The 21661-nt window shown below is 44.4% G+C and overlaps 1 protein-coding gene across 1 annotated transcript in view; it reads left to right on the forward strand.

The window, feature by feature from the left end:
- Positions 1–1486: 1486 nt before the first annotated feature.
- The window catches only part of FBXO10 (F-box protein 10), a 106945-nt gene continuing 86770 nt past the window's right edge, over positions 1487–21661 (forward strand). Inside the window, exons 1-5 of the mRNA XM_069767323.1 lie at positions 1487–1837; positions 12688–12785; positions 12917–13507; positions 18037–18891; positions 20655–20804. Of these exons, the coding sequence (XP_069623424.1) occupies positions 12923–13507; positions 18037–18891; positions 20655–20804 (1590 nt within the window). The 5' untranslated portion in view covers positions 1487–1837; positions 12688–12785; positions 12917–12922. The remainder of the gene's footprint in view (positions 1838–12687; positions 12786–12916; positions 13508–18036; positions 18892–20654; positions 20805–21661) is intronic.

The following is a 21661-nucleotide window of genomic DNA, read 5'->3' on the forward strand; positions in this document are numbered from 1 at the left end:
GGGGGGAAAATGGGGGGTGCGTCTTATAGTTGGGATGCAGGCTTACCGGCAGTGGTGTGGCGGCGGCAGAGGTGCAGGGATGATGAGGCGCAGTGAGCGGTATGGCGTGAGCGGTGTCCCTTCCAAAAGGTGAGGTGACGGAGCGGCCCGGTATCCAAGGTAAGCAGCAGAGCCGGGTGAATCATGGCTTTATCGGTGGCGGCGGCCATCTTCCTGAGGCCGCGCGTGCGCAGATGGAGTGCTCTGCTTCCCGGGGCTTCCGGAAAATCGCCGCGTGTGCGCAGATGGAGATCGCGGTAGCCATTTTCCTGAAGCCGAGATCTAAACCTGCGAACTCGGCTTCAGGAAAATGGCCGCCGCGATCTCCATCTGCGCACGCGTGGCCTCCCGCGGCCATTTTCCTGAAGCCCCGGGAAGCAGAGCACTTAATCTGCGCATGTGCGGCCTCAGGAAGATGGCCGCCGCCACCGATAAAGCCATGATTCACCCGGCTCTGCTGCTTACCTTGGATACCGTCACCTCACCTTTTGGAAGGGACCCTGCTCACGCCATACCGCTCATTGCGCCTCATCATCCCTGCACCTCTCCCGCCGCCACAGCACTGCTGCAACCCCTCGCTGCAGCATGCCTATTAGCCAGTACAAAGTAAGGCAGCCTTTCTGGCGACAAATTATCCTAGGTGCAGTACCCGCTCTGACCTGAGGGTAAGGGGGGCGCAAGAGAGCTGCAAGTTCTAAACCAGAACTGGGAAGTGGGATATAGATAAATCCCCTTTAGAAAGAACCAGGGGAAACCAAACAACCCCGGTTCATGACAATTTGGTGTGAGCGGCGGGGATGATAAAGGTATCCTCCCCGTGAACAGTGGCACACAGCATCACTAGCTGTGTATTCTAAGTGTGACATCAGTGGCCCAAAGTCATTTAACCCCTTAAAAACATCAGTTACTTATTCAAATATGTGAAAATGGGCTGTTTGCCCACTTTGATGCCAATTCTGGTGCTCAGAACCCATTTGGGCCTGGCTGGAGAGACCTGGGTTTTATACGAGGCATCACTATCTGTGTATTCGAAGTGTGAGATTACTTATTGAAATGACCAAAATTGACTGTCTGCCCACTGTGATGCCAGTTCTGATGCCCAGAACCCATTTGGGGCAGGCTGGAGGGACGTGGATTTGATGTGGGGCGCCCTGTTCTATATGTCTGCACTGTGAGATCAGTGGGCCAAAGTCATTTAAACCTTTCTTCAACGCTCTTTGCTGCCCAATGTGATGGCCAGTTTTGTGCCATTTTTCTTGTTTTTGTAGCTGTTTTTGACTGTATTCACATCAGGGCACCTCACTGCATTGTACGTTATTATTGTGATTACTTTTTGTTGTTAAAACCTATAAAAAAAAAACAGAAAAGCAAAAACTGACGAATAAGAAACCAACTTGAGCCTCGTCACAATGTTCTAGGGGCATCTGACTAATGATGAGGACACGCTGTAAGCAGCAGCCCCCCAGGAGGGGAGCGATCCCACACCCCGGCCTGTCAGCCATCTTCCCGCACAGCTGCACGCTAGGCCGGCCAGGATGTAACCTGCTGCTGTCTGTGCTGACAGTCCCGGTGCCTGCAGAGGCTGCTGCTGAATGCTGGGTGACCACCACATGATGGAGTTACATGGGCCGCACAGCTCCCGCCTTTCATCTTTACGACTCTTTCCTTCGCTCCCTCAAGTCTCTATGGTGCTGAGTGGAAACAACAGGAGGGGCTCCGCGTCTCCAGCCCGACTCTATGGTAGTAGCGGCTGCGGCAGCAGTGTCCGGGAGGCTGCGGTGCAGAGTGGCGGGCTCCGGTAGGCTCCGTGTGGAAGTTTCCTGGCGGGTGCTTGTGATGTGGCAGTATGCTGCAGGCGGGGAGAGCTGTGGTGCGGGCCGGCTGCATCTGCGCATGGTGTGTGTGGTGATGCTGGAGGCGCAGGTACCACAGGAGCGGGAAGAGTGTGCAGCTGGAATGTGCTGGGCTGTGTGTGTGCAGCTGGAATGTGCTGGGCTGTGTGTGCAGCTGGAATGTGCTGGGCTGTGTGTGTGCAGCTGTAATGTGCTGGGCTGTGTGTGTGCAGCTGGAATGTGCTGGGCTGTGTGTGTGCAGCTGGAATGTGCTGGGCTGTGTGTGCAGCTGGAATGTGCTGGGCTGTGTGTGCAGCTGGAATGTGCTGGGCTGTGTGTGTGCAGCTGGAATGTGCTGGGCTGTGTGTGCAGCTGGAATGTGCTGGGCTGTGTGTGCAGCTGGAATGTGCTGGGCTGTGTGTGTGCAGCTGGAATGTGCTGGGCTGTGTGTGTGCAGCTGTAATGTGCTGGGCTGTGTGTGTGCAGCTGGAATGTGCTGGGCTGTGTGTGCAGCTGGAATGTGCTGGGCTGTGTGTGCAGCTGGAATGTGCTGGGCTGTGTGTGCAGCTGGAATGTGCTGGGCTGTGTGTGTGCAGCTGGAATGTGCTGGGCTGTGTGTGCAGCTGGAATGTGCTGGGCTGTGTGTGCAGCTGGAATGTGCTGGGCTGTGTGTGCAGCTGGAATGTGCTGGGCTGTGTGTGCAGCTGGAATGTGCTGGGCTGTGTGTGTGCAGCTGGAATGTGCTGGGCTGTGTGTGTGCAGCTGGAATGTGCTGGGCTGTGTGTGTGCAGCTGGAATGTGCTGGGCTGTGTGTGCAGCTGGAATGTGCTGGGCTGTGTGTGTGCAGCTGGAATGTGCTGGGCTGTGTGTGCAGCTGGAATGTGCTGGGCTGTGTGTGTGCAGCTGGAATGTGCTGGGCTGTGTGTGTGCAGCTGGAATGTGCTGGGCTGTGTGTGTGCAGCTGGAATGTGCTGGGCTGTGTGTGTGCAGCTGGAATGTGCTGGGCTGTGTGTGTGCAGCTGGAATGTGCTGGGCTGTGTGTGCAGCTGGAATGTGCTGGGCTGTGTGTGCAGCTGGAATGTGCTGGGCTGTGTGTGCAGCTGGAATGTGCTGGGCTGTGTGTGCAGCTGGAATGTGCTGGGCTGTCTGCAGCTGGAATGTCCTGGGCTGTGTGTCTGCAGCTGGAATGTCCTGGGCTGTGTGTGTGCAGCTGGAATGTCCTGGGCTGTGTGTGTGCAGCTGGAATGTGCTGGGCTGTGTGTGTGCAGCTGGAATGTGCTGGGCTGTGTGTGTGCAGCTGGAATGTGCTGGGCTGTGTGTGTGCAGCTGGAATGTGCTGGGCTGTGTGTGCAGCTGGAATGTGCTGGGCTGTGTGTGCAGCTGGAATGTGCTGGGCTGTGTGTGTGCAGCTGGAATGTGCTGGGCTGTGTGTGCAGCTGGAATGTGCTGGGCTGTGTGTGCAGCTGGAATGTGCTGGGCTGTGTGTGTGCAGCTGGAATGTGCTGGGCTGTGTGTGTGCAGCTGTAATGTGCTGGGCTGTGTGTGTGCAGCTGGAATGTGCTGGGCTGTGTGTGCAGCTGGAATGTGCTGGGCTGTGTGTGCAGCTGGAATGTGCTGGGCTGTGTGTGCAGCTGGAATGTGCTGGGCTGTGTGTGTGCAGCTGGAATGTGCTGGGCTGTGTGTGCAGCTGGAATGTGCTGGGCTGTGTGTGCAGCTGGAATGTGCTGGGCTGTGTGTGCAGCTGGAATGTGCTGGGCTGTGTGTGCAGCTGGAATGTGCTGGGCTGTGTGTGTGCAGCTGGAATGTGCTGGGCTGTGTGTGTGCAGCTGGAATGTGCTGGGCTGTGTGTGTGCAGCTGGAATGTGCTGGGCTGTGTGTGCAGCTGGAATGTGCTGGGCTGTGTGTGTGCAGCTGGAATGTGCTGGGCTGTGTGTGCAGCTGGAATGTGCTGGGCTGTGTGTGTGCAGCTGGAATGTGCTGGGCTGTGTGTGTGCAGCTGGAATGTGCTGGGCTGTGTGTGTGCAGCTGGAATGTGCTGGGCTGTGTGTGTGCAGCTGGAATGTGCTGGGCTGTGTGTGTGCAGCTGGAATGTGCTGGGCTGTGTGTGCAGCTGGAATGTGCTGGGCTGTGTGTGCAGCTGGAATGTGCTGGGCTGTGTGTGCAGCTGGAATGTGCTGGGCTGTCTGCAGCTGGAATGTCCTGGGCTGTGTGTCTGCAGCTGGAATGTCCTGGGCTGTGTGTGTGCAGCTGGAATGTCCTGGGCTGTGTGTGTGCAGCTGGAATGTGCTGGGCTGTGTGTGTGCAGCTGGAATGTGCTGGGCTGTGTGTGTGCAGCTGGAATGTGCTGGGCTGTGTGTGCAGCTGGAATGTGCTGGGCTGTGTGTGTGCAGCTGGAATGTGCTGGGCTGTGTGTGTGCAGCTGGAATGTGCTGGGCTGTGTGTGTGCAGCTGGAATGTGCTGGGCTGTGTGTGTGCAGCTGGAATGTGCTGGGCTGTGTGTGCAGCTGTAAGGTGCTGGGCTGTGTGTCTGCAGCTGGAATGTCCTGAGCTGTGTGTGTGCAGCTGGAATGTGCTGGGCTGTGTGTGTGCAGCTGGAATGTGCTGGGCTGTGTGTGTGCAGCTGGAATGTGCTGGGCTTTGTGTGTGCAGCTGGAATGTGCTGGGCTGTGTGTGTGCAGCTGGAATGTGCTGGGCTGTGTGTGCAGCTGGAATGTGCTGGGCTGTATGTGCAGCTGGAATGTGTAGGGCTGTGTGTGTGTGTGTAGCTGTAATGTGCTGGGCTGTGTGTGCAGCTGTAATGTGCTGGGCTGTGTGTGCAGCTGTAATGTGCTGGGCTGTATGTGCAGCTGGAATGTGTAGGGCTGTGTGTGTGTGTAGCTGTAATGTGCTGGGCTCTGTGTGCAGCTGGAATGTGCTGGGCAGTGTGTGCAGCTGTCCCAAACCCCCTCCCACCCTCTGTGCGCCCCCCGCTGTTAATAAAATACTTACCCGGCTCCCTCGCTGCTTCCTCTCCTCGCCGCAGCTTCTCCTGTATGAGCGGTCACGTGGTGCCGCTCATTACAGTGATGAATATGCGGCTCCACCCCTATGGGAGGTGGAGCCGCATATTCATCACTGTAATAGGCGGCACCTTGTGACTGCTCATACAGGAGAAGCTGCGGCGAGGAGAGGAAGCAGCGAGGGAGCCGGGTAAGTATTTTATTAACAGCGGGGGGGGGTGGCGCACAGGGGGTTGGGGACAGGGATCTTTTTTTTTAAACACCAAAAAAAAAAGATTTTTCATATCTTCTCTCCAGCGAACGCTGCTGGAGAGAAGATATGAATGGCGGCTTCAGCACCACGCTGGGGGGACAGCGCTTACTGTAGCGCTGTCTCCTGCACGGCACACGGACTGCACACGGACAGACTTTAATGGGTCCGTGTAATATGTGCGCTCCCACGAACACTGACATCTCTCCGTGTTTTTCAAACGGACACACGGTCCGTGAAAACACACTGACATGTGCAGAGACACATTGATTTTAATGTGTCTACGTGAGTCAGTGTCTCCGGTACGTGAGGAAACTGTCACCTCACGTACCGGAGCCACTGACGTGTGAAACCGGCCTTTTATACAGCTTTTTCACTGCACCAATAAACTGTCTAGAATGTGTTACCTGAAAATCCTTCAGGGAGCTCATTTGGATAGAATGATGCGAGAGTTTCTGACACATCGGCTTTATTTTCTGAGCTCCTTCCTCTCAGTGGATTGGTGACCACATCATAGCTCATTGTGCAGCAACGCTCATTGTGTGTCAGGAATGACCACCGGGTCATTGCGATTACAGCGGGGCCAAACTTATAGAGATTTAGTTATTACCTTTAAAGTTTTTTTTACATTATTTTGAATTTTGCATATATACATATATATATATATATATAAAAAAAATTAAAAATCATTTAGCCTTTTTTCGAGGCCCAAGTTTTTTTTTTCTGTTGATGGAAAGGAACTGATCTGAACATGGGATTGTTTTGTGTGTTCCAAGCTGTAGTCTTCATTGATACCATTCTGAGTCGCAAACGACTTTTTGATCTTTTTATTGCATTTTTTAAATTCTGGCGTTGTATTTATTTCTTTACCTTACCTTATGGGTTAAATATTTTAATATTTTGAGAGATTGGACCTTTGTTGATGCAGCAAAGCTTAATGCTTTTTTTAAAATTGGGGGGATGATGTAAAATTATTTTTTTTCTTTAAAAACAGTACTAACATCTAAATAGTTAACATCTGCACATGTTGGCTTTTCTTTTCATTTTTTGCAATGATTTATATGAGAACAGTCTACTGAATTGTTCTGTACAAAAAGTATTATCAGCTCATACCTTTGAAGAATAGCAAAGGAGCACCCTCTGTTGGGTGAATGGGAGTCTAAGGCTCTTTGTACACGATGCGGATTTTGCTGCGGGTCCGCAGCAGTTTCCCATGAGTTTACAGTACAATGTAAACTTATGGGAAACCGAAAATGCTGTGTCCATGCTGCAGAAAAAAACGCGCGGAAACGCAGTGGTTTACATTCCGCAGCATGTCAATTCTTTGTGCGGAATCCGCAGCGGTTTTACACCTGCTCCATAATAGAAAACCGCAAGTGTAAAACCGCAGTAGAATCCGCACAAAAACCGTGGTAAATCCGCAGGAAAAACGCAGTGTTTTCGCCCTGCGGATTTATCAAATCCGCTGCGGAAAAATCCGCAGTGGGCCATTCTACGTGTGCACATACACTAAGACCACGTTCACACTATCAGTATTTGGTCAGTATTTTACATCAGTATGTGTAAGCCAAAACCAGGAGAGGAACAATCAGAGAAAAAGTATAAGGCTATGTGCACAGTCACATTGCAGATTTCTGTGCGGATTTTTACTCTCAGTTTTTGAAAAATCCGCAGGTAAAGCGCACTGCGTTTTACCTGCTGATTACCCGCAGATTTACCTCAGATTTCCAGCGTTTTTTGTGCGGATTTCACCTGCGTTTTACCACCTGCGGATTCCTATAAAGAAACAGGTGTAAAACTCTGGGGAATCCACACAAAGAATTGATATGCTGCAGAAAATACAACGCAGCGTTTCCGCGCGGTATTTTCCGCAGCATGTGCACTGCAGATTTTGTTTTCCATAGGTTTACATGGTACTGTACAACGCATGGAAAACTGCTGCGAATCCGCATCATCCAATCCGCTGCAGATCCACAGGCAAATCCGCAGGCAAATCCGCAACGTGTGCACATACCCTAATAGAAACACGTAACCACTTTTGTATTTATCACCCACTCCTGGTTTTGGCTTACAGATACTGAGGTGAAATACTGAGGTAAAATGCTGACCAAATACTGAGGTAAGAAACTGTCCAAATACTGAGGTCAAATTCTGACCAAATACTGTGGTCAAATACTGACCAAATACTGTGGTCAAATACTGACCAAATACTGAGGTAAAAAACTGACCAATTACTGAGGTAAAAAACTGATCAAATACTGAGGTAAAATACTGACCAAATACTGACGTAAAATACTGACTGTGTGAATGGGGCCTAAAGGATCATGTTAACTTCTGTGCAAATTTGTCAGATTGTAGACCGCAAAGCACAGACTTACTGACGGCTGTCTTGACCCAAATGTGACTGCTTCATATATTTCTATGAAGCTGGAAGACGCGCAGCCAGTCTGTGCATTAGAGCCAATTTGCATGGACGTCTGCATGAGCCCTAACACAGTTATATGAGCCTGAATCTTTCAAGACAGATACAGTTGAAGTCAAAAGATTGCATACACTTTGGTTGAAGTCAATAAAACTCGTATTGATCCCTCCACATGGTCCACAAACTATAATTTTTAGCCAGTTGTTTATACCTACTTTGCACTTGACACTTCAGTTTTACTTCAGTGTATCAAAATTCCACTATGTCAGAAGTTTACACAAACTCAAAAATCCAGAAAACAAGAACATTTGGGGAAAAACAGCTACAAAAGAATCTATAAACAGTAAAATGTGTACTATGTCGACAAGATGAAGAAAGAAGCCACTGTTCCAAAATCACCAATCAAAAAATACGTAGCAGTTTAGAACTTCACGTGGAGACAAAGATCTTTTATTACAGAAATGTCCTGTGGTCCATTGACACAAAAATCAAACTTTTTGGCCATAATGACCATTGGTAAAGGTGTGGAGGCTTGCAAGCCAAACAGTGAAACATGGCGGCTTCGTGTTGTAGGGTTCCTTTACAGAACAGATGGCATCAACCAGCTCTGGCTAACCAAAAGCAGCCCTGTGGATCCTGGAAGGTAAGTGATTCGTGAGACTACTGACCTGGCCGGTGGACTGGAGCCCCATAAATTCATCCAAACATCTATAATCCTACAATATAAGACAAGAGACCAGAGTATAAAAATCCCAAAACTCATAATCCAAATAAAGAAAAAAGCGAAATAGCCAGCTCACCGACAGCCACCGCAGGTGCACGGAACTCCGTCCTGATCAGACGCTTTGTTATCAAAACTTTCATAAAGATCGCTGATGCGATTGAAACGCGCCACCTGTTTCCCCCTGTCCATATATGACTGTGGCTCTGGAGCATCTGTTATTTTAACATGGATGGAATAAAGTCTGGATTTACAAAGGTGCTGGAACAGTTTAATCCTTTTACATCTATAATCCTAACTGATCTAAGAGAAGAAATATAAATGTAAACAATTGAGAGGAAGATGAGTTTTAATGAACGTGGCTAATGTGTATGTAAATTTATGACTTCAACTGCACACTAAATATATTGACATTACCTGTAAACTGAGGTTAAGGCCTCATTCACACTTTCGGTATTTTGTCAGTTTTTTCCATCCCTATTTGTAAGCCAAAACCAGGAGAGGAACAATCAGAGGAAAAGTCTAATAGAAACACATCACCACTTCTGAATTTATCACCCACTCCTGGTTTTGGCTTATAGAGACTGAGGTAAAAAACTGACCAAATACTGAGGTAGAATTATAACCAAATTCTGAGGTAAAATACTGATCAAGTACTCAGCTTGTGAATGTGGCCTAAACACGTTTTCCACGTTTCAAAAAGTGGACCCTAGTCACTCTGATCATAGTAAAAATGGAACACAGGTAGTACTCATGCTTCATTGGTCCAGTGCTGGCTCCTCATCACTCAGCAGCTGTAGTGTTGATGAGCTCAGTGACTGGCTGCAGCTCTTATGCATGCTGCGTCCATTAGGCTATTTGCACACGTTGCGGATTTTGCTGCGGATCTGCAGGTCCCAGCAGCTTTCCATGCGTTTACAGTACAATGTAAACCTATGGAAAATGCAATCCGCAGTGCCCATGCTGCGGAAAAAAACGCGCGGAAACGCTACGGGTTACATTCCGCAGCATGTCAATTCTTTGTGCGGATTTCGCTGCAGTTTACACCTGCTCCTCTATAAGAATCCGCAGGTGGAATCCGTACAAATTCCGCATAAAAACCTCGGTAATTTCGCGGTAAAGCGCAGTGCCTTTTACCTGCGGATTTCTAAAATCCGCTGTGGAAAAATCCGCAGAGCTCCTTTCTACGTGTGCACATACCCTCACGTTGACACCAGAGCAGTGGCGGGGAGGCGGTGCTACTATATCAGAGGTTAGGCTTGACTTTTCTTAAAATGGATAACTTCTTTAAAGGGAACCTGTCATATTGAACATGCAATGCACATTGTTGCCTGCTTGCTAAAGAACAGGAGAAGCTGAACAGATTGCTATATATTTTTGTGGCTCTAATGGGTATGTGCACACGTCAGGATTGCATCAGGATTTGGTCAGGATTTTTCATCAGGATTTGTAAGCCAAAACCAGGAGTGGAACAATTAGAGGAAAAGTATAATAGAAACATATGCACCACTTCTGTATTATCACCCACTCCTGGTTTTGGCTACAAATCCTGATGAAAAATCCTGACCAAATCCTGATGCAATCCTGAGCGTGTGCACATGCTTATTCTTTGCTTCTCAGTCAATTAATGAGGGTTTGACAGCCTTCCCTCTAAGGCTATGTGCACATGTACAGGTTTTTTCGCGCTTTTTCCGCGTTTTTTTGCGCTAAAAACGCTATAAAAACTCATTAAAAACGCATACATTATGCATTCTATCATTTAGAATGCATTCTGCATGTTCTGTGCACATGCGGTAAAAAAATGAGCATGTTCATTATTTTTGCGGATTTTCTGCGTTTTCCCCGCAATTCTATGCATTTGGGGGAAAAACGCGTCAAAATCGCGGTAAAATCGCGGTAAAAACGCATGCGGATTTCTGGCAGAAATGTCCGGTTTTGGTCAGGAAAATTTCTGCAAGAAATCCTGACGTGTGCACATACCCTAAGTGTGCATACAAAGATAGCGATCAGTCACTGAAAAGTCCAGATTAAGCAGAGAGTTAATGGGTTAAAGCACAGGTTCTGCTGAATCTTTTCCCATAAAGCTATCAATCTGCTCAGCTTCTCCTAACTATAACTCTCTAAGGCCGGAGTCACACTACAGCGAGATACGGCCGAGTCTCGCAGGTTAAAATCAAGCTCTGGCACCAGCATGTAAATATATATGTAAATATATGTTACACTTCTCTAGCGGCCAAATAATTGTCAGTGATGTGCCAAGGTTTTTTTTAATTTTTTTTATTACGTATTCTGTTCCTAGTGGATCATAATCAATAAGTTTCAGGTCCTTAAGTGCATGTGGACAGACAAAATGGAAACATTGCTACGATTTCATTCCAGCCATTAAAATATCTCTTCACTTGCAGAATGAAAGGCATGTCAGGGGAGCAATAGGTCTCAACAGGCACAGTACACTGATTAGAACACTCACTTGTAAACAAGTCTCATTATCAAGTATAACCAGAGACTTTTCCATATTGGCCTCCTGAGATCACAGGTATAGTCACACGGAGACAAATAGAAGAGAGCACAGTCTACAGCCTAGGACATTTACTTTCCACTGTCACTTTATGTAATAACTGTGGAATGCTTCAATAAATCCTATTGATTTTGAGATTATTTTTTCATGGCACATTATAATTTATGATAATGGTAAATTTAGGTTGATTTGTTTTGTGTTTTTATTTATAAAAAAAATTCAGAAATTTAACAAAAATTTAAAAAAATTGCAATTTTCTAACTTTGAATTAAAGTATAAGATTAATTTCACTAGTATCATTTTTGTTGTAATGTACCACAATAGCCAGATATTACTTATAAAATATATAAAATATATTTATGGGGCTTATAAAATCTGTCCTTTTTTTTTATTTTGCATTTTAGGATCATACCAGGCCTACAAGGGGTTGGATAGGTGATATCTTACTGATCAGTTGGCGTTCAACCGCTGGATCTTTCACCGATCGGCAGAACAGGATTTTTTTTTAACAAGACACTTTCATGCCCAACAGTCACTCCATTTATTCTGTGCGAGGCAGTCAGAAAAAGCTGAGATCAATAGGGAATGCACTGAGGCTGCGTTCACATCTGGCTCATTGAACTGTGGTGACCTCCCTCCGGTGAGATCACCGCTAGCACAGTGAGGAAAAAGTCTCACTGTGCAGTGGTGAGTTCACTGGGAGAATTCCACTATTACCCCTATTTTTAATAACCATTAAAGGCTAAGCAGAGAGCTGGGGGCCGATATTAATAGACTGGGAAGGTCCTTAGATATTGGCCCCTACCCAGACTAATAAATTCGGCTCATAGATATCTACTTTACCTTAGCTGGTCGTTAAAAATAAAGGGAACCCCACACCATTTTTTTTTTTCATTTATTTATGAACCAGAAATATCAGGACGTGTGAAGGGGGCCTTAGTGCCTCTCTGGTACAATTGTAGCATGAGAGCAGTAGGGCAAATACAGACCCTTTTGGCATGCCTAGAGTGGCCTTCCAGTATAAAACTGAGAGGGATATTACACTGCTTTACGAACACAATAAGTACAGTGTATTATGTAAGTGAACAAGCAATGGCATCTTCAAGTCCACTTGAAAAACGCTGGGGGGAAAACCTAATTAAAAAGAAACAAATTTCCACAAGAAAATGTTTGAATTTTTCAAATAAACATACATAAGTTTAATCACATATTCAATGACTTGCACTATAAAGTTATCTCATTTTTTTAAATTCTACCCTGTATTACACTTACTGAAAGACAATACTAGAAATGCTGTTATTTGACTAGTGCTCTGAAAATTATAGAATAAAAGTGTTAATTCATTTTTTTCCCAAAATGTTGCTAATGAAAACTACAACCTGTCCAGTAAATAACAAGCCTTTAAACAGTTACGTTGAAAAAGTGTCTTTTAGAGATGTTATCCAGCTTTTAACTAAAAAAAATTGGAAAACCTCAGTAAAAATATATCAAAGTGAAGTATAGTTACTTGTTCGCTTCACTTGGCTATGCAGTACAGAGCCTCTGGGCATGCTGTTAGTCTTTGCTAACAAGTGGCCACCATGTGAGAAGTCATATGCTGTGTTACTGGCATCATAGCTCCTACCGGTAAGCAATGATGTCACTAATACAGCCCCTGATCTCAGTGGCCACTGGTCACAAGATGGTCATATAAAAACACCGATATATTCCTTTTCTGTTTAGACACAACTATGAAACCTAAGATACCTTTTACTCAATCAAAATCAAATTTGTTGACCAAGAGAAGCATGTAGAGTAGTTGTTAATTATGTAGGATGCATTTCTTCGCTGCTTCTGTGCTGTGTAATTTATCTTGAGTTTATGCTTCTATGTTGGCTAAAATGTTTCTTTTCTCTTTGCTGAGTAGAAAACATATTACAGTAATTGAACCAGTGTTGGGACTGAAGAACACAAAATGAAGATGAAGCTGAAAGATGGAAGTAAAGACAGAAAACTTTAAGAAAGGTAAAGTACTAACCGAATTCAAAAGGATGAGATTTGGGGAATTTTAGAATAATGTTAGTAACGCACAGTGGCTGTAAATGAAATGAATGTTACATATTTATAGCATGATTTATTGCATTTGCTCTCCACAGGATACTATGGAGATTGGTGGGCTACCACTTGAACTCTGGCGATTGATTTTAGCATACTTGCCTTTGCGTGACCTCGGACGATGTGGCTTGGTCTGCAGGTCATGGCATGACCTTATAATCAGTCTGGACAATACCAGATGGCGACAACTATGCTTGAGTTGTGCAGAATGTAGACATCCCAACTGGCCTATCAAGCCTGAAGTAGAACCAAGGTCATGGAGAGAAGCTTTCAAACAGCATTATGTAGCTTCCAGAACCTGGACAAAGAACGCTCAGGACCTGGAGTCCTCCAACTGCTTATATCTGTTTAGGAGAAAGAAGGATAGAAGAGTTCTCTATGTTGGTTATGGCTGTGAGTTTGAAAACCTTAGGACTGCCGTAGCATCAGCTAACATTTATGACCGGATTATCCTACAACCTGGTGTTTATGAAGAGCAAAATGAGATTATTCTAAAAGTTCCTGTAGAGATCATGGGACAAGGAAAGCTTGGAGATGTGGCTTTACTTGTCTGCATTGACCAGCAGTGTCCTACTTCTCGACTATGCAATTTGGTTTTCATGCCTGCTTGGTTCACACCAATAATGTATAAGGTGAGAATAATTGTGAATGTGTACAACAATATTTCACGTATTCTCTGGCTTCATTTGACCTCACCTCAACTGGTCTACTCTGTTGAGGAGCGTCACTGCTCATGTCATGCTGATTGACAGCCGGCTCCCAGCATCTAGGCATCGCGGAACCAGCTGTCAATACCCTTCATCAGAGAATACCAGAAGAGAAAGGGCTGCTCTGACGTGAGGACAAATGAAGACAGAGCATCACCATCTGCATCTGGAGAGATGTCGAAGGTAGGTAGATATCTGCAGGTAAAGCTCTTAGTCTCATGAAGAAGGGAAAAAAAAGCCCAAAGTGCCGTTCATGAGCTATCAACACTTTTTTTTTTACAACTTATCTAGGAGTCCAACTACTACTGCTGTCTAGCAATGGTGGTCTTTTCTATTGAGCTTTTATGCGCATCTTTATAGCTGACCAGGATGGCTGGAACACCTAATCTTGGCCAGCTTCCGTATAGTGCTTATAATGTTTGTCTCCTAGGCAATGAACTATATACCAAAGAAAATGTGTTTTTAATATATCTCTAAAATGGCTATAACTATAAATATATATATATATATATATATATATATATATTCTTAGCTTCTTAGCAAGCATGATCAAACAATAGCCATCTATGAAGATGAGAATAACTAATTACAAGGGAATCTGTCACCAGGTTTTTGCCACTTAATTTGAGAGCAGCGTAATGTAGAGACAGAAACCCTGATTTCAGCAGTGTGTCATTTATTGGGCTGCTTGCTGTAGCTTTGAAAGCATCACTGTTTTATAAGCAGGAGATTATCCCTAGAGGACTAGTATACCTACTACCATGTAGTCCTGCATATTCATAAGCCCTGTATAGCCTCACCCCAACCATTGATTAGCAGCTTTCTACCTATGCACAGTATACATAAGCTGACAATCAATGGTGTAACAGAAACACATGGCCTACTTGCACAATGAACAAGTCTGTAGGAACCTGTTCACACACCACCAAGAAACTTGAAGACACAAAAGAGCACAGTGAGGTCAAAAATACTCTGTTGTAAAAAAAAATCACAGTAATAAGCAAGTGCTAGTCAAAAGATGGAAAAAACAGGGTATTTAGTTGATACTTTTTTTGCAAAAAATGTATACTAAGCTGCTCCACCAATCGTATACTAAGCTGTTCCATCCAGCATGTCCACATGAAAATTCCCTCTCTGAACCCTGCTTATACTTACTCTCTCTCTCTCTTTCTCTCTCTCTCTCTCTCTCTCTCTCTCCCTCTCTCCCTCTCTCCCTCTCTCCCTCTCCTCAAAAACCATGCCCAGGAACTCAAAAACCATGCGCAGTACATAGAGCCGGATCCAGCTAAAAAACGGATCCGGTACATCAGTTTGCATCCGTTTTTTCACTATTTACACCGGATCCGTTTTTTAGCAAATTTGCCGGATTGTGCCTGAAACCAAAAACCTGATGTGTGAAAGCAGCCTAAGGGGTTAATGTCACCTTGCTAATGTTAATAATGGAGAGGTGTCAATAAGACACCTATCCATTATTAATCCTATGTTCATGAAGGGATAAAAACACACACACACATTAGGAAAAAAGTATTTTAATGAAATAAAGACACATGGTGTTGTAATAGTTTATTAAACGCTCAATCCAATTGAAAACCCTTGTCGCCTGAAACAAAGTTAAAATAAAAAACAACAATATCCCATACCTCTCCGCCGTACAGTCAAATCCCACGATGTAAATCCATCAGAAGGGGTTAAATAATTTTGCAAGCAGAAGCCTGCTTATGCAGCTGTGCTCCTGCCTGTAAAAAGTGGGGAATGAATGGAAAGCAGGGGAACATAGCTACCTAGACTTGCGGTGCTGCGCCCTCTGCTGGCGTAAACTCATAACTCGAGTGTGAGAATTTTTCAGAATGTTTTCTCACGCTCGAGTTCATATGAGGTTATGCCACCAGGGGCGCAGCACCGCAAGTCTAGGTAGCTACGTTCCCCTGAATTCCATTCATTCCCCACTTTTTACAGGCAGGAGCACAGCTGCATTAGCAGGCTTCTGCTTGTAAAATTATTTAACCCCTTCTGATGGATTTACATAGTGGGACTTGACTGTAACGCCGGAGAGGTAAGAGGTATGGGATATTGTTGTTTTTTATTTTAACTTTGTTTCAGGTGACAAGGGTCTTCAATTGGATTGAGCGTTTATTAAACTACTAGATGGTGGCCCGATTCTAACGCATTGGGTATTCTAGAATATGCATGTATATAGCAGCCACATACTATATAGCACAGGCCACGTAGTATATAGGAGCCATGTAGTATATAGTACTGTCCACGTAGTATATATCAGCCATGTAGTATATAGTACTGCCCACATAGTATATAGCAGCCATGTAGTATATAGTACTGTTCACGTAGTATATAGCAGCCATGTAGTATATAGTACTGCCCACGTAGTATATAGCAGCCATGTAGTATATAGTACTGCCCACGTAGTATATAGATGCCATGTAGTATATAGTACTGCCCACGTAGTATATAGCAGCCATGTAGTATATAGTACTGCCCACGTAGTATATAGCAGCCATGTAGTATATAGTACTGCCCACGTAGTATATAGATGCCATGTAGTATATAGTACTGCCCACGTAATATATAGCAGCCATGTAGTATACAGTACTGCCCACGTAGTATATAGCAGCCATGTAGTATATAGTACTGCCCACGTAGTATATATCAGCCATGTAGTATATAGTACTGCCCACGTAGTATATAGCAGCCATGTAGTATATAGTACTGCCCACGTAGTATATAGCAGCCATGTAGTATATAGTACTGCCCACGTAGTATATAGCAGCCATGTAGTATATAGTACTGTTCACGTAGTATATAGCAGCCATGTAGTATATAGTACTGCCCACGTAGTATATAGCAGCCATGTAGTATATAGTACTGCCCACCTAGTATATAGATGCCATGTAGTATATAGTACTGCCCATGTAGTATATAGCAGCCATGTAGTATATAGTACTGCCCACGTAGTATATAGCAGCCATGTAGTATATAGTACTGCCCACGTAGTATATAGCAGCCATGTAGCCCACGCAGTATTTAGCAGTGTGGGCACATATCCCTGTTAAAAAAAAAAAGAATTAAAATAAAAAAGAGTTACATACTCACCCCTTGGATCCAATGGCACTGTGGCGATGGGCGCGCGGCTGCTGCCATCTTCCGTTCCCAGGATGCATTGCGAAATTACCCAGAAGACTTAGCGGTCTCGCGAGACCGCTAAGTCTTCTGAGTAATTTCGCAATGCATCGCTGGGAACGGAAGATGGCGGCCGGCTCTGCGGACAACGGAGGGTGAGTATAGCAGGTTTTTTGTTTTTTTTATTATTTTTAACATTACATTTTTTTACTATTGATGCCGCATAGGCAGCATCAATAGTAAAAAGTCGGGGACACACAGGGTTAATAGCAGCGGTAACAGAGTGCGTTACCCGCGGCATAACGCAGTCCGTTACCGCCAGCATTAACCCTATGTGAGCGATGACTGGAGGGGAGTATGCGGGCGCCGGGCAGTGACTGTGGGGAGGAAGGAGCGGCCATTTTCATCCGGACTGTGCCCGTCGCTAATTGGTCGTGGCTGTTTTGCCGCGACCAATCAGCGACTTGGATTCCATGACAGACAGAGGCCGCGACCAATGAATATCCGTGACAGACAGACAGACAGAAGGACAGAAAGACGGAAGTGACCCTTAGACAATTATATAGTAGATATATATAGTAGTATATATATATATATATATTTATATATATATATACAGTGTATATATATATATATATATATATATATATATATATATATATATATATATATATATATATATATATATATATATATATATATACACACACACATACCTATACTATGTGGATACATTAATTTTAGCTATTCTAACCTGTCAGTGTGATTTTACATTGCACCGCACTGAATTGCTGGCTTTTCTATAGAACACCGGTGCGTATTTCTCGCAAGTCACACTGATGGTCCGTGTGTAATCCGTTTTTTTCTCGCACCCATAGACTTGCATTAGCGATTCTCGGCCGAGATACGCTGGCAATCGCAGCATGCTGTGATTTCACTCGGATCCTGAATGCGGCCGAGAAAACAACGGATAATAGGAGCTGCCCCATAGATTAACATTGAGCCGAGTGCTATGCGATTTTTTATCGCATTGCACTCGTCCGTATTACGGTCTAGTGTGACTCCGGCCAAATTCGGCATTACAAAAGAAATGGTATTCCTCCTCTATCTTCTGCTGGATCCAGTGGCATTTTTGGGGAGGAAAAGGCAAGATTGAGGTCTCCTATAGTATAGCTAACAACCCATAATTCATTGATGGGGACTTTTAAGAGATGGCTATTCACACTACTTGACCACCTTTTATTCAGCAAAGTAAACCTATAGCTAAAGTGCATTATTATTTGTAGAACTGAGATTTGATTGTCTTTTTCTTTCACTAGACATCCATTGGTTATGTCCAGTTTGACAACTGCAACTTTGAGAATGGGCAACTACAGATCCACGCTCCCGGAACGTGCCAGATTAAATTTTGCACTTTTAACCAGTCCAGCATACATTTCCACAACGTGTCGCTCAGTGTGCTTGAGAACTGTGAATTTATTAACAGTGAAAATGCCTCCGTGACTGTGGAGGGATCGCCCACTTCTGACAAAAACTGGGCTTGTAAGCATCTCTCCACCTCTGCCAAGTCAAGGGCCATCCTGTACACGGCTTCTGAGACCTCTCTGTCTGGAAATACTGATTTTTTAGCTGCTGGGTCACCCGGTGCAAAAATGAGGACATGTGAGATCTTAGTTAATGGAGACCAAAGCCACTTACTTCCTCAATCAAAATCCCAAATATTAGAAGATCACACCAATGATAAGGAAAATGAACTGAATGGAAACTTTTACATGGGTAAGGATGGGGAGGCCATGACTCTGGATACAGATTACAGTGACAGTGAATTGAGCACAGTCAGTGAGAACGAAGACGATGACCAGTCAGTGTATAAATTGTCTTATCATTCTCATGGGCTGAGTCACATGCTAGCCAAATCTCTACACTGCCGGCCACAGACGAATGGGCTCCTCGCTTTACAGAGTGAAATGGCTTTGAAAAGTTTGCATCAAGAGCTACAAAAGGACAAGGAATTGCAATCTATTGCCAACTCGGTCCTAGGATGTCTCGTATGGAAGTGCCTTTTTAGAGATGGTAAAGGTGGCATCTTTATTTGCTCACAGGGGCAAGCAAGACTGGAAGGTTGTATATTTAGGGATCTGACCTATGCAGTCAGGTGCATTCAAAATAGCAAGGTAAGTGGACTGAAAGTAATATTCAAAATGAAAGTGACATTGCCATGCGTAATACATAAAAGGACATTTTAGTGCCAAAACGTAGAGAAAAAAAGAGTTTGATGGCTAACTGCAGTACAGACATGACCACTGTTCCTAATCTCACTGCTGGCACTACGGAAATCTAAATCCCCATAACTAGCATTGGTGTTGGATGTGCACATGTCCCCATGGGAAAGCGGAACAAGCCCAGGTGTGCTGTACAGGTTGTAAATGTAGCTGCATGTGTTTGGAATGGAATATATTTTCTGTTATCGTTTGCATTATGATACACATCGACCTAATTCAAACATCGTGATTTTTATTTGTACGTAAAAACAAAATCCAATTTTGATCAGGATTTTGGATCAGAATTTCATCAGTGTATCTCCTCATTCATTTTCTCATATTCCGAGAAAAAGAAAAATTGTAAAACATCTTCTACCCGATACAATGTTAAAATTGGACTTCATACAGATTGCACACAGATTTTCTTCTCCCATGAACATATTGACTTGTATTGAACCTACAGAGAACCAGGAGTATACTCTCATGGGTACAAATATAGATATGAAAATAGAGCCCAAGTCATTAATTTGCAATATCAAAAACAGATTTTTATTATACAAAGCTCATTCACAATAAATATCGGCTAAAAGCCAAAATGCAAAACACATAAGGAGAAAATAGGGGAGAGAACACAAAAATAAAAAACAAAAACAGCCAAGAAAGGTACCTCCATGTTTGTTGGCGCTAAGAGCAAGTATAGATTTGTCGAGTAGGCACCCCTCTATCCACATCACTTGTATAGGGAGCCCATGCCGGCAATAGCCGTTCTTAATGTAACTGAAGTACCCTTTCTCAATAGCACAGCATTTGCTTACCCATGTGGGAAGGAGAGACCTTGGCAGGCTGAATATAAAGTATTTTGTCCTGATCAAAAAACGGACATGCTTCCGTTTTTTAATTTTTTTTGCAGACACACGATCATCCAAAAAACACAGACCAAGGCCGATTACTATAATGGGTACATGTTCTATCATTGGAAAAAGCAGACCACATATGTGAAAATTTGATGTCTGAATGAGTCCTTAAAACGAGACCTGCCTTGAAATATATCCACAACCCCCATCCTAATAGTACTACTGTGAAAATAGATGTATTAACATAGGGACAGACTACATTATGTGCAATTACAGCCAACTTAATGGGGTTCGTCTCCATGATGACCTCTCCATGGGATAAGTCATTAATATTAGATTGGTGGAGTGGCGCCCTTATCAATCAGCTGCTATCTACTCCGCCAGATGTAAACATTTATTTTTCTTTGATTATGTAGCAACATCATATTCTGCAACACTTTACAGATATAATCCCTGTTCCCCATTGGGGCTATCAATCTAAGTTCCCTATCAGTATGTCTTTGAAGTGTAGGAGGAAACCCACACAAACACGGGGAGAACATACAATCTCCTTGCAGATGTTGTCCTTGGTGGGATCTGAACTCAGAACAACAGTGCTGACCAGTGAGCCAATGCTTTGAGCGAATTTGGAAAGCACATATAAAATGATTGTGTAGCAGATTCTGACGGGTACTTTACAACAACTCCTATCTGAACCCCTTACCTACCTTGAAAGTACTCTGTACATCATGGTCGGTGGGTAGACTTACTGAGTGCATCCAGGCACTCAGGAAAACCTGCAATACTTATATTGTACCAAACTTTTTGGTTTTCCCCTTCCAGATTGTTATGTTGAGCAATGATGTTTACCACTGTAAAGCATCCGGAGTCTTTCTGCGCCTGGCAGCAGGAGGTCTTATAGCTGACAACAACATCCATTCCAACACCGAAGCAGGAGTGGATATCCGCAAAGGAGCCAATCCTGTTATACTGGTATGTGAAACTACATAGAAATGTGTGTGTTAAAAGCAGTACAGGGCTTTCATGTGTGTAGATATTACAAAGTTTTTTTGCTACTCTGTGACTGCAAACTTCTGAATTCTAACAGCGTGCTCACCGTACACTGTCAGGATTCTCCAATGCCTGGATGTCTACATTACTACTAGACTTGCTTGACTTCGCTAAATTCAAGTGCATTGAGCAGATCTGCAATTTTTTAACTCCATACTTCACGGTGTCTTGCTCATGCTATCTTCTGATAATCTAATATAGTGAAAAGTCAGAGAGCGAGAGTCTTTAAAGGGAAGGTGTCAGTTGATTCATGCTGTCCACACCATGTATGCTTGCAGCCATGTATGTTTTTCTCTTAAATGCTGCAGCCTTTCAGAGAAAATTTGGTGCTATCCAGGCTGGTCTCTCTCCACGACACTCAGGTGATTTGACGGGTCCCCCTCTTTCTATCATCTGAAGCGGTGTGTGGAAAAGCCAAACTGATGCGGCGCTGATCTAGTTTTGTGTCTGCCTATGGTCCCCAGCTGGATCTTCAAAGAGAAAAACCTACCTGACTGCAACCGTGCAGCTAGTCTCTGATGCATGCTGCCTGTGAATTGAGCAGCATGAATTGACTGACCACTTCTCTTTGAAGGCTTGTGTAGCATATAGCTCCACCACATACTTTAAGAACAATGCATTTCGAGAAATGAAGAAGTGTTCATACAGTCATGCTTGCCTTTAGCTTCCCTATTGACAGATAATATAGCACAGATATTAACAAGGTACAGTAAGTTCAATTTTCTTTATAGCATTGCGCCCATGGCCCTACGAGTCCTCTTCCACCATGTTTCATATCT

The sequence above is a fragment of the Ranitomeya imitator genome, chromosome 1 (genome assembly GCF_032444005.1).
Source record: "Ranitomeya imitator isolate aRanImi1 chromosome 1, aRanImi1.pri, whole genome shotgun sequence".
NCBI lineage: Eukaryota > Metazoa > Chordata > Amphibia > Anura > Dendrobatidae > Ranitomeya > Ranitomeya imitator.